Below are 12,863 nucleotides of genomic sequence, written 5' to 3'. Positions count from 1 at the left end.
TAGAAAACCAACATCTAACCCGGAAAAGACAGCATGGACAATCACGAGGTGTAATAGAGTCGATAAACTGCCTTTCACATTAGTGGACTTTTTCTACTATGGCAATAGCACTGAAATTCATTATAAACATCTCTAGTAAAATCAATGGATGCGTGAGAAACAATCTAAATTAATTATTAGGTTAATAACACGTCGTGATTATAGTCTCGCCAAAAGAAAGACAACCTCGACTCCTTCATTCTCTTTGCTCTGCTACTTACATGGTTGTTTCCCGTTCATATCACACGCACTCTCTCTCTCTCTCTCTCTCTCTCTCTCTCTCAGCTTTACTAGGTTTTTATTTCTCTCCACCTTTCACTACTCTCCTTACCGTTCCTTTCCTAATCTCTCTCTCTCTCTCTTTCTCTAACCCTTCCATCTTTTCTCTTTAGTACCTTCTTCAAAGATCATCATCCCAAGAGAGAGCGTCCAATTCACTCCTTGCATCTTTCTATCTCCCCTTTTGGTACTTCTTCTTCTCTTGTGGCAGACTCAAGGCCGTGTGTTTCGATTCTTAGTCTTGTCTGTTTCAGCTATATACATATATATAAAGAGAGAGAAGAACGAAAGACGTGATAGCTTCCAAAGATTGACCTAAGCCAGCAAGATCTCTCTTGCTGTGTGCGGTGTAGATTATTGTGTCTAGGAGATTTGTGCAAGGGTTTTTCAAGTCATGGCCAATCCTTGGTGGACAGGGCAGGTAGGGTTGCCTGGGGTTGACACCTCCACGAGCTCATCCCCAGCGAAAAAGCCAGATCTCGGCATCTCCATGAAGGACAATGGAGGCAGTGGAAGTGGTGGCGGGGTCGAAGAGGAAGAAAGAGAACACAGCGACGAGCCTAAGGAAGGGGCCATCGAGGTGGCCAATCGTCGGCCAAGGGGCCGGCCACCGGGTTCGAAGAACAAGCCCAAGCCCCCGATCTTTGTCACCCGTGATAGCCCTAACGCCCTAAGGAGTCACGTCATGGAGATAGCCAATGGGACGGACGTTGCAGACAGCATGGCCCAATTTGCTCGGAGGCGACAGAGGGGCATCTGTGTGTTGAGCGGGAGTGGCATGGTGACAAACGTCACCCTCAGACAACCGACTGCGCCCGGATCGGTCATGGCCCTGCACGGCCGGTTCGAGATCCTCTCGTTGACCGGAGCTTTCCTGCCTGGTCCAGCCCCACCTGGATCAACAGGCCTGACGATATACCTGGCAGGAGGCCAAGGACAGGTAGTTGGTGGGAGTGTAGTGGGTCCACTAGTAGCCTCCGGGCCGGTCATGGTGATCGCTGCCACATTCTCGAACGCAACCTATGAGAGGTTGCCCCTAGAGGAAGATGAGGAAGCGGGTAATGGACAGGGCCAAATTGGTAGCGGGTCTCCGCCAGGACTAGGGAGCGGCAACGCAGGGCAGCAACAAGGTGGTGGGTTACCAGACCCATCATCGATGCCGGTCTATAATTTGCCGCCAAACTTGCTTCCTAATGGTGGGCAGCTGAACCATGAGGCCTTCGGTGCTTGGAGTCATGGAAGGCCTCCTTATGGCTAATTGTGGACAAGTCATTGAGGAGCAAAAACTACATGGAGAAAATTGCTCAACAGATCATCATCAACCATCCTTCTCTATTGTGTTGTAGCGAAGACATAAATGAGTAAGTCAATTTAGGGTTCAAGTAGGGAAATTAAGCAAATATCTCTTCTCATGTCATATATATTTTGTACATTTTACTATGACTCTGGCACCAAAACCTCTCTGTAATGTGCCAATTAATTAGATCATTTGAGGTTTCTTGCTTGTGAACTTTGAATCTCAATTTACTGTTATTTCATGGCATGTTCACCATCATCATCCATTGAGACGAAATTCAACTTTGCAGCTGATGATGATTAATTATATATTTTAGTTTCAATATAATTTCCCAATAATTATTATTCCAACTTCTTTTAGTCCAATATATTATATCGTGTGTTGAAGTCAGGAAAAAACCTAACCCTTATGAAATTAATTAAATGATGTGTTGATCCTTGGGGAGAAAAAAATATATTTTTGGGGGACACTTTAATTATATCAATAACTTATGTTTGCATCCATTGAATGTGGTGAGTTGATATGCGCATATATATTTTAATGCAACATGCAATTTCAATAATGAATGTTTCTTCTTCTCTTCTCTCTGTACTTTCAGTCTATTTTAGCTATTTAATTCCCCCTTTCCCTCTTCCCCTCGTTATTTCTTATGCTTTTACTATTTGAAACCGTCCCTTAATTCTTGAAACCCACACGAAGCCCTAAATTCCTCTGTTTAGAACAGCTGTGATGGCACATGATGCAATTTTGTGCTTTGCTGTTGTGAAAAACATGCATTTTTTTTATATGTACCTAAAATGGTCAATGATTTGTCCGTTTTGTCAAATCTATCATATATTTTTTTTATCAAATCTATCCCATGATTTACTTTTTGCATCAAATCTATCCCGGCGTTATCTTTTCCGTCGACATCTAACGGCCGTGCTGACGTGGCGCCTACGTGGCAAGTGTGGCCCACTATCTCTCCACGTGCCACGTCAGCACGGTCGTTAGATGTCGACGGAAAAGATTACGCCGGGATAAATTTGATGCAAAAGTAAACCATGGGGTAGATTTGACAAAAAAAAACATATGATAGATTTTACAAAACGGATTGTATTGTTATCATGGGTCATTTTATGTCCTTTTTTTTGTGCGCTTTTATGGGTTCTGCACTACTAAAACATGCAACACATTGGGTAATCAGTTAGTTATATTTAATTTACCACATAAGTTAATTATATGTTAAGAAATGAATAATCAACCCGCAGCTTCGGTTTTATCCCGAATACAGTTTTAAGTTGTGATTTTCTTCGAGTAACAGAGATCCATCAAGTATATCATGCGATTTTAGGACATATGCGACAAATGATACTATGCTTACCTTAGCTGATTATTGTGTAATTTTTACTTGCTCCCTATTTTGTGCAATAAAATTATTTCTCAATGATCAAGCGTACACGAGCAATTTAACTAAAACTAATTAAGATTATGGAAAAAAATCCACATTAATAAAGTCTTATCCCTTAGTGGATCAACCTGACTCGAACCAGATCAATCGGGATATTTCGGATTTCCGAATATCAGGGTACATACCGAAAAATTAATTAAGATCATATAATACTAGGGTTATAGTTGTCCCAGGCAGTTCTCTAATTAAGTTAGAATTCCTAATTGGTTTTTTGAGGTTCATTAGCGCGACTATGATTGAGCAATGAGATATTATTGTGAGATTTCTTTATAGGATTATGGTACGATTCACTTTCTATATTCCGAGTGAGAACTACTTGATAATACAATATGTTTGACATAGTTTGCTTACCGCAAGCTCGAAAACTTCCAGAAAATTAATTTGTACATGTGTTAGGTCTTCTTTACTATCCCTTCTTCGACGGTAATGAAAACCCCATGGTTAGGGGGTTGCGTCGATCGACCCCTAATTTGCGCAATTAATTACTAAAAGGTAAACCAACAAAGTTATTGGATTAATTAACATATGTATTGAAGTTGTTGAAGAGATAATTTAATTAATTAGAAGCTGAAAGACTAATCATTTGTGTTCATTTGCAGATATCTATGAACAGGAAAAATTAATCAGTTCTATCTTTAATTAAGGGGGATAAAAGAAAAGGATAAAGTACGTATCATATTAATTAATCAGTTCGTAGAACACCTGAAAATAATATTGGAAGTTGGAGGAACCAATTAATTACATCATATAAAAAGAGTACCATACATATATAATCTTAATTAGTATGAGTTTTATATATGCCAATTACTATATATTGATCAAACATATATTTATATATATATATATAAATTTATCTCATAGTAATATATGTGTATATATATCAATAAGAGGAAAGTCATTGAACTCGTCCGAAAGGACATGGAAATCTATCTGTATACATAAGCAATCATGAGAGGGAATGCTCCAATGCAAATGACTAATATTGACAGATATTGGTTCCTTAGATCCTCAATCATAAATATACACATAGATACATATATGGAATATCAAATTCTTGATATAATATGTCAAATTCGGACCCTCGTCATTAAATAATTTTCAGTGAATACATGTCTAACATGACCCCTTTTTTCCATCTTAACAAGACTTCTCTGATCTTGCTATTATAAGCAATTGCCTTCTCATATATTTTAAGTATGTTGATCATAAGAGCGTAAGACTGCTGATACAAGAAAATTACATCGAGAAAAGATTAACTGATCGAAGCATGATCTCAAAAATTCATCTTATGAACTAACTCGAGATTCATTATAAATCTCGATTATGAATTGTCTTTCAACTCACTGTATATACTCATAAATATATATATATATATATATATATATCAAACATATACATGATGTTGGTTTTCAAGAATAACTTGATTAATTAGGGCAAACCCTTTTGTAGAAAAGATCACATAATTCTCCTCATTACAAGGCCGGATGTCGTTTTCTTTTTCTCCTCTCCCTCCTTTTGTTCTATTGACACTCAAAGGATCATATATAAATTCCAATTAATTAGGAGCATAGAGGACCCCTCTTCACATGGATTCACATGTTACTGTTAATGGATGATTATTTTAAGTAATTGCCATTTACTTTTTCCTCGTGTTTGCTTAATTAAAATAATATTCCAGTCGTAACACGCCAGTCATCAATTGCTGCCGTTCCTAGGGTTTTAGACACACACTAGGTAAAACCGGGATTTTACACATGCATTGCAAAGTAAATTAATGCTTTTCTCTGATCTCCAGTTGTTGTGTGATTAGTCTGACAAACGCAAACCATCAACGGCTCAATTCATGATTAATTAATTAGTTAATCACCAAACCAAACGATGTTAATTTCACGCCGTGAGACTAGTTTATTAATTTATTTCCATTGAAAATGATTCCACAAAACAAGCATTAAGGAAATATGGACCACTTGATAAATAAAGCCTGTATGTGTGGATATAATATAATATTTAAATAAACAAAAGGGAACTATTCTCATTAGCCCAATTAATAATTTAATAAGCACAGATAATGGAGAATCATTGCTTCAGCAGAGAGAAAGAGAGGGAGGGAATAGTCCAATGGCGTTTTTGGCTTTTCCTACTTCTCTCTCGATGACCATTTCTTCCTCTAATTAATTATTTAATTAATCAATTTAATTTTGGCTTTATTTTGAATAATTAATTAACTAGCTTAATTTCATATTATGCAAGTAATTGCCGTGGGGTACACGACGTCTCCGGCCGAATTTGGTGCCATTTGACCTAACCACCTTCTTCTCTTTCATTCTCTTTTGCTTATTCATATATCAGTGAAAAGTATCTTTTGAGTGTTTGATCGTTCCTTATCCCAAGTCGAAGAACCGAATTTATTGACATATTTTAAAAGAGGAATTATGCTTTTGATTTGCTTGCTCATTGAGATGCTCAAGTGAGATCAATAGATCAATAATTTCTTATCCTATATGTTACGGATAGGATTAAGTCTTAATTATAGTAATGTTCTGATGAATTTCTTAGAATTCTCAAATATGATCTATTCGGTTCCTGTATCATATCATAGAATTTCGTATGGTAGATTAATTATTCTTTAATCTAGATTATATTGCAATTCCTTTGATCGTTTGTTTATGTAGAATTTGCATTTATGTTGTTTAAAATGTGCCGTAATTCGTGGCTCTTAGTGCACTTGCTTTTTTCTTTTTCCTTTTTGCAATTAAAAAATATATATTTTTCCCATAAAAGTAAAATTACATATACATATATATAAATTTTAATATCATCGGGATATATAACGAATATGGCATGAGAATAGAATAACTTGACCCTTTATAAACCTTAGAAGACTGCCTAAAACTTATAAGAATCAGATTCAAGACAGAATTTCGAAACAGATCCGATCATGTTAGATGTCGATTTCATTTTTATTTACTTAGTTTCTGAGATAGATAGCTAGGAGTAGTCTTCTTTGTGGCCAGCTTGGATTGATTCCAAACAGTGAACGAATGGAATGAGTTGATTCACATGTTTAATTGATATTTATGTCAAAATAGCCAGTATTGATAAACTTCTATTGGTACATCCGTCTGAGAAGAACTACAACATCCATCGGGTAGCTCAAGGACAGCGGAAAGGCTATATGATCACACTTATCCCAAAAAAAAAAAAGAGCTATACACGACGATAACTTATCTTATGATTAAGAATTTCCACTGTTGTCTAAGCAAAAAAAAAAAAAGAAGAAGAAGAATTTTCACTGTTGACGACCTCTATCGGCAGAAGTTACCGATAAACACGTTATACATATATCTCTTCACACAGTTAAAATTTTATGATCATTTTGTGACATTTCAATTTACTTTTACATAGAAAAATTGTGCCGTGAGAAAAATAGAGAAATCGTGCCATGAAAAAATACAAAATCAAGAACGAATCGCTACTTCAAATTACTTGGTGAGGACATTATAGTAGCGTTACTTGCTGGGAAAATCCTTATGTAAGTCCCGGAATTGAATCTGTCCCTGTCCTGTAGAGGTATTACATCCGTGTTTGCGTACAGGCACAGCGAATATCCCGGTCGGGAATTGTGATATTCCGATGTCAGTTACTTTTGGCTGGTTCATGGCAGGCTTATTCCTGAAGCCGAGGCTACCGACTAAGGAATCCTACTTCAAACCATTGTCATCCCAGTTGAAACGACTACATGTCGCAATATCTTTTTTTTGCTGAATAAAAGATTGGAATGGAGGAACCAGCGTAGCAACCCATTTTGGGGTGATCAGAAAAGTTCCTCAACCGTCACGAAATATTCCATTTTTCTCAATTGGGTATAGGGCTCAGTGAGATATCAGCTCACCTAAACCACCATGACCCTACCAAATCATGGCACATAATGGATCATAACAATTTCCATAGGATAGAAGACAAGAATCTTACTAACATAAGCGCTTTCGTGTTAAGTCGAGGTTCGACCCATTGACCTTCCCTTTGGAAGACAAAGCCTCGTTTCACTGAGCAATCACCTTGGAGGTTGCATGTCATAATATCAAACAGGAGTGATATGAAAATCGTGATGAGTATCGGACGTAGTACATCAACTGCCAACCCAAATGATTCTCGGTCTAGAACCGGACCTTCTCTGCTCGTCCTAGTCGGTAGCCCGATAACTTTATGGACATGGTAAGACGTAGGGCCACAATAAATCCAAATCAACCGGAAATACGAGCATTGAAGTGCATTATAGTTTTAAGCCTAATGGTATTTGGTGCATTTGATCATATATCCGTGACCGGGCTCTATCCGATACTATTGTTGGTTCGCGCTCGTTGTACAATTTTTAATACCCCGTCATAGAGAGAGGAAGTGGACCCGAACTTGCTGAAACTGACTCGTCATGGGCATGGAATCAGTGGGCTTCCATGGATTCCCACGATTTTAACTTCAGCCCAGACGATTGTAACTTGATGACGAAACGAAGAAGATCAAAACTCCATTTATGAATCGAAACCGAATTCCCTTTACTTCAGTGGGGAACCTGTGATAATTGTTCTGATCGAAAAATCTTCGGTAAAGCTATATATTTCTCCCTATGCAACTCTAGCTACAATGAAGATCGATCCATTGAATGGTTAGTAAGATATAACATATATATTGTGCATGCCTCGTACAGTCCCGTTAGAATCCAGATGTGGAAAACTTATCACACACCACCGCCGGCTCGGTTCAGGGCTCGGCGGAGCTCATCGGCCATTGTCAGAAGAACTGCGGGTTTCCGGATCAGACCGTTCATTCCCGCCTGCAAGCATCTCTCCAGGACGTTCTCCTCTTCGCTTGCTGTTAGGGCGATGATCAGCGGCCAGTTCCGGCTCCGGAACTTCCTTATCCTCATGGCCACGTCGTAGCCGTCCATGTCCGGCATGTGGAGGTCCAAGATTATGACTCTGAAGGAGTTCTCTGAGTGGCTCAAGGCGCTCAGGCACTCAAATCCAGATGCTGCGGTGCCTACTTGGAAGCCGAGCTTCTTGAGCTGTTTTTTCGTCACCGCTCGGTTCACATCATCATCGTCTGCCAGTAAAACTTGGAGTCCTCTAAACTGGGATTTCGCATGGTGCTGTTGCTCAGGAGTCTGCCCATGAAGTGGCAAGTGGTCTCGGCCCCTGTAGGGCTGGAGCTGGAACCGGAGAACTAGGGTCATCCTCTGAGGAAGCCCCTGAGAGCTTAAAGCCATCCAAATGTTTCCTTGCATCATCTGCAAATAGGTTTCTTTTCAGCAAAGTTTCGCATAAACATTACCCGGTAGAAGAAGAGAACCATGGAACACAAAATTTTCTTGACTTCAGGCAGAATAACAAAAATGAAGCTTTACAATCATTAAGATATTCATTCATCAGCACGTATAATCACAGCATGGCTTGCCTAATTTACAAACTTTTTTCTCCACCGAGTGCTGAGGTTCAGACAATTATGAAATTTCCATCTGTTGGAGGCTCTTTGGCACTAAAACACAACAAATTTTCCATCAACTCTGATATTTTAGCATTGTCGTTAAGAGAATATCACTTGCCAAAGGATACAAATGCTGCAAACAATCATATATACATAACATATTTAAAGAATGCTGAATCAAGCAGAAACCTTCTATATGTGGCATCAGAAATCCTTTTGAAAAATACGGAACAGTTGAAAAGACTTTGAGCATTTTTCACGCAAGAAACAGAAAAAAGCTCAAGTTTGCACTAAAAATTCTGATATAGAGGCCTAAAATCGTGCGGTAACTGTGCAGGTTATGAATGCTGACCTGCACGAGCTTCTTGCAGACGGTAAAACTGAGACCATCCTTCGAGTCCTTCTTGCTACGGCTCCAGCGATCAGGATTATGAACCGAAGGAACCGATCCATCATTAGAAGAACCTTGACTGCTGATCTCGATCTCAAACTTCACATGAACAGCCTCTGCGGCCATGCTCGTTCCCCACACCCTTCGATCGTTCACGCCCTCATTATTGCCGCTGGCAGAAAGGATGCGAAAAGTCACTACTCCCCCTACTCCATTATAGCTATCCAGTAGGTATCCAACCATGTGTAGAATCACCTGAAAAGTCCTCCCCTCGTCTCCCATCACCCTATCCGGCAGAGAGCTCTGAACATCAACCAAGAAATCGAATCTCTTGTATATGCACAAGCACCTTGCAAGACTAGAAGCCTCCCTTACCATCGAGTGAAGTTGAAAAGGTCTCATCTCTAACTGGAATTTCCCGTTGTCCTTGGTTGATATCTCCATCACATCGTTGATCAACGTCGACAGGACACCACTAGTCTTTGCCATTGCATCCACAATGAGCCTCTGATCAGGGCTTATAGTGTTCTCGTCCTGAAGGATCGAGAGAAGACCCATGATCGAGTGCATCGGCCTCCTCATCCCATGGCTCATCACCTTCTGGAATGAGTTCCTTGCCTCGGAAGCCATCACCGCATTCTTCCTTGCCTGCTGAAGCACTCGATTCTGCTCTCCCAGCTTCTCCCTCATCAACTGTGATTCCTCGAGGACTGCCGCATGGGACAAAGCCACGGCCACCTGATCAGCCACCACTTCAACAATCTCCTTCTCATGGCCACTCCAATCCCGAGATTCTATGCATGGGAGGACCAGAACTAGAATTGCATATCGGGTATCAATCAACTCAGGAGTCCCACCTTTGAAGTTCGAAACCTGAAGCAGAGGCATACGAATCGCCGCAACTGGACCCGGCTCCTCAGGCCCACCGCTACTTGCAGCAGCGAGAGCAGAATCGGGTCGCAGGATAATGACGCCCTTGCTCTTCTTTATCTCGATCACATCAAGGTCATTATTAGGGATGGATCGTTGGTAACCCTTCGAGGAGCCCACCTTCAGCTCATGCGTTAAGTGCATCTCAGTCCCCTTCTCATTGGGCATCCAAACCACGCAGTTTTGTAGATCTAGAGTCTTGGACAGCTCAACTAAAGTGGTATAAAGTATTGTATGCTTATCAAGTGATTTCCGAATTTCCCGTGTCAGCATCCGGACATGCCAACTCGCCTCCTTCTGTTTCTTCATCATCCCGACCTCTTGGTCTAATTCAAGTACATTCTGCCTCAAGAAGAGCTCCCTCACCTTCCATTTGAGGAGAAGCGGGATCAGAGTCAAAAGGGTAATTGCTGTTGCACACGAGACTAGAGCAGTGAGGAACTTGGCGATGGTCAGGGAAAGCATCAGTTGGAATGAGTGCGGACCGTAATAAGTCCAACCATTGAGCAAATGTGTTAAGCCGCAGAGGACAATGAACGCTATGAATTGAACGAGCACCCATTTGAATGGCACGTTCGAGAAGCTCACAAAGTAGAGGAGCTCGATCGGAATCGAGAAGTAGGCCACTGCAATCAAGAAATCACTCACTTTTTGGCACTCCAGAATGAACTGGATGCTCCAGAACCCCTCATCATCACAGTTGCAATTGAATGCATTGTCGTTGGCAACAGCAGAAACAATGAGCCAGCAAATTAATAGGAACAACCCGAGAACTCTTGCTCTTAACATTGCTACCCTGAAACGAGCAATTCGATCAGTTCATCCACGCAGCGTTTCCGCCCGAATATGCCCTCAACCCAGAAGAAGAACCAACTCCCAGTTCCAAGATTTACTAAGATCCATAGCACTTCGGAACCATCCAACTCCAACCAATTTCTTACTCAATCCATAGACTTGCAAGTCTAAAAAATCATGTCAAACCAAAAAAAGGAAAGATCCCCGGAAAAATCTTTTAACCCATATAACAAGAGATATGAATCTGAGATGGGCAACCTTCAATCTGAAGACAGAACATCTTCGGACAGCGAGACACCGAGAAATAGATTTGCATAAGAGAAGGGGGAAAGAACATGTTTCGGTGTGAACAATACCGTGAAGCAGTTGTGAACACGAAAGAGATAAACCTTCCGTTTATTTCCCTGGTTGTTGCAGATATGAATCTGCTCTAACTAATCACAGAAACATCCCCTACAGAGCTCTTCTTGAATCCGCAAAAAACAACCCAAGAAACCATAGCTGCTTCTCCTCCTCATCCTTCTTCTTCCTCTCCCTGTTCACCTGACGAGGAAAGCAAATTCAGCGCAACCTCCGCGAAGAAGTACTCTCGATAGTCAATCCAACAGAACAGGAGACCCGACACAGAGGAGATCCCCAGACGAAAAAACCAGTCTTTGGAAGAGTTACAGCAGATTTAGCTTAGAGAAACCGTCCCAGAATGCGCTCTTTGTTTGGCCTCAGTGGTAAAAAGGCTGGACGGACGCCCACAGACACAGGAGGAGAAGGAAGACCCAACCCCCCACCCCAAGGAACCGGAAATGAGGAAGGACGACGGAGAAAAAGGGCTTAAGGAGTGGGACCATAGGAAAACTACTTACCAAAGATACAAAAACAAAACATCTTATTCTATTTTTAAAACAAATCAATTAATTCATCGCCTCTAAAAGCACCAATCACATTGTCAGGATTACGCTATTGTATTATCGTACGCGGAATCGCATACTGCAATGAAAAACATTCATCATTAACAGTTCACGATCGTGATTAATTTGAATATGTTTTGTACAACGTAATTGGCCAGGATTTATCAAAACTCAAAAGCCCGGGTCACTTCGTAGCTTTCAAAGATTATATTATTGCAGGGTGGGGCCTGGGGTTCCAAGGTGAAGAGAACCTGGACTTTCTCTTTCGCCCGATGCCTCGTCAGATCAGACCCCATAGACAAGATATAAGCATCAGAATAAATTATTATTATTATTATAAATAAAATAAATATCAAACTCTGATCTTGTAATTTCCTCCCCCCATGATCTTTTATCAAATTGCACCTTTTTCTACTCTTTTATCATTGTCACCCACAATTGGCCCCGCCCCAAGATTTCAAACTTTGCATTAATGTCCTGAGCGGGTTGGGAAAGGACTTTTGCGGATGAGAATCAGAGCCACTAATTACAACTCTGTGTCCCGATCTCGACCACACCATTTGATTTTACAATATAAAATTTTAATTTTACTTACTACACAATAAAAATTAACTCTTTCAATTTAAAAAAGTAAACCCTATATATAAACTCACGTATAACTCTATTATATCAATTTAATTTTTAATACTAAATTCTCTCAACTATTTATTACTTTTTTAATAATTCAACAACACAATCATCATTTTCTCTTGACTATTCGTTACTTTTTCATACTTTTTTCCATAATTTAATAACACAATCATTATAACTCAATTAAAATCAAAACTTAATTTTACTTAACTTTAAAACTAAACACATCACGTATTTTCACATGGATCAATTTCTATTAACATAATACATGTATTTGAAAGAAATTTATGTCAAAAATTCGATATAATTACAATAGAATATCTCTCTTTTTTAAAAAAAAAAATTGCTTTAATTTAATGATGATAGGACAAGTGGGAAAAGGGAGAGAGGAATAATATCTTTTGGGGGGTGTTTATTTTCCTACCGGAAATGGATAATTTTAGCTTATGGGGTCAAAGGGGAATTATTCCTTTTTTGAGGGGGGGAAGGCTAAATATGTTCCAAGGAAGGATAGCCAAACGCCGAGGCGACTGTGATACGCTGCCCCTGACCCCCCCACCCCCCCGAGGAGCACGTGCACCTCATGTGCTTTATCGTTTGATTTGATTCGATCATCTCTTTTTATACATCTTTATTTTATTTTATTATTTTAATTTAATTTAAGAC

At 39.9% G+C, this 12,863-nt stretch overlaps 2 protein-coding genes across 2 annotated transcripts; one reads left to right on the top strand and one right to left on the bottom strand.

Annotated features, from left to right (window-relative positions):
* The first annotated feature begins 278 nt into the window (after positions 1 to 278).
* LOC116207129 (AT-hook motif nuclear-localized protein 20-like) lies at positions 279 to 1,942 on the top strand. The gene has a single exon (XM_031539992.1). The coding sequence runs from the start codon at positions 713 to 715 to the stop codon at positions 1,574 to 1,576; it is 864 nt and encodes a 287-aa protein (XP_031395852.1). The 5' UTR covers positions 279 to 712; the 3' UTR covers positions 1,577 to 1,942.
* Positions 1,943 to 7,580: 5,638 nt separating this feature from the next.
* LOC116207707 (protein EIN4) lies at positions 7,581 to 10,656 on the bottom strand. The gene is made up of 2 exons (XM_031540777.1): positions 8,899 to 10,656; positions 7,581 to 8,349 (listed from the first exon to the last, which is right to left on the bottom strand). The coding sequence occupies exons 1-2, from the start codon at positions 10,654 to 10,656 to the stop codon at positions 7,801 to 7,803; spliced, it is 2,307 nt and encodes a 768-aa protein (XP_031396637.1). The 3' UTR covers positions 7,581 to 7,800.
* Between the last annotated feature and the right edge of the window lie 2,207 nt (positions 10,657 to 12,863).

Source organism: Punica granatum, chromosome 5 (assembly GCF_007655135.1).
Source record: "Punica granatum isolate Tunisia-2019 chromosome 5, ASM765513v2, whole genome shotgun sequence".
In the NCBI taxonomy this organism is placed as follows: domain Eukaryota; kingdom Viridiplantae; phylum Streptophyta; class Magnoliopsida; order Myrtales; family Lythraceae; genus Punica; species Punica granatum.
Note: the sequence above shows the minus strand (reverse complement) of the source record. Positions and strands in the feature narration are given on the sequence as shown.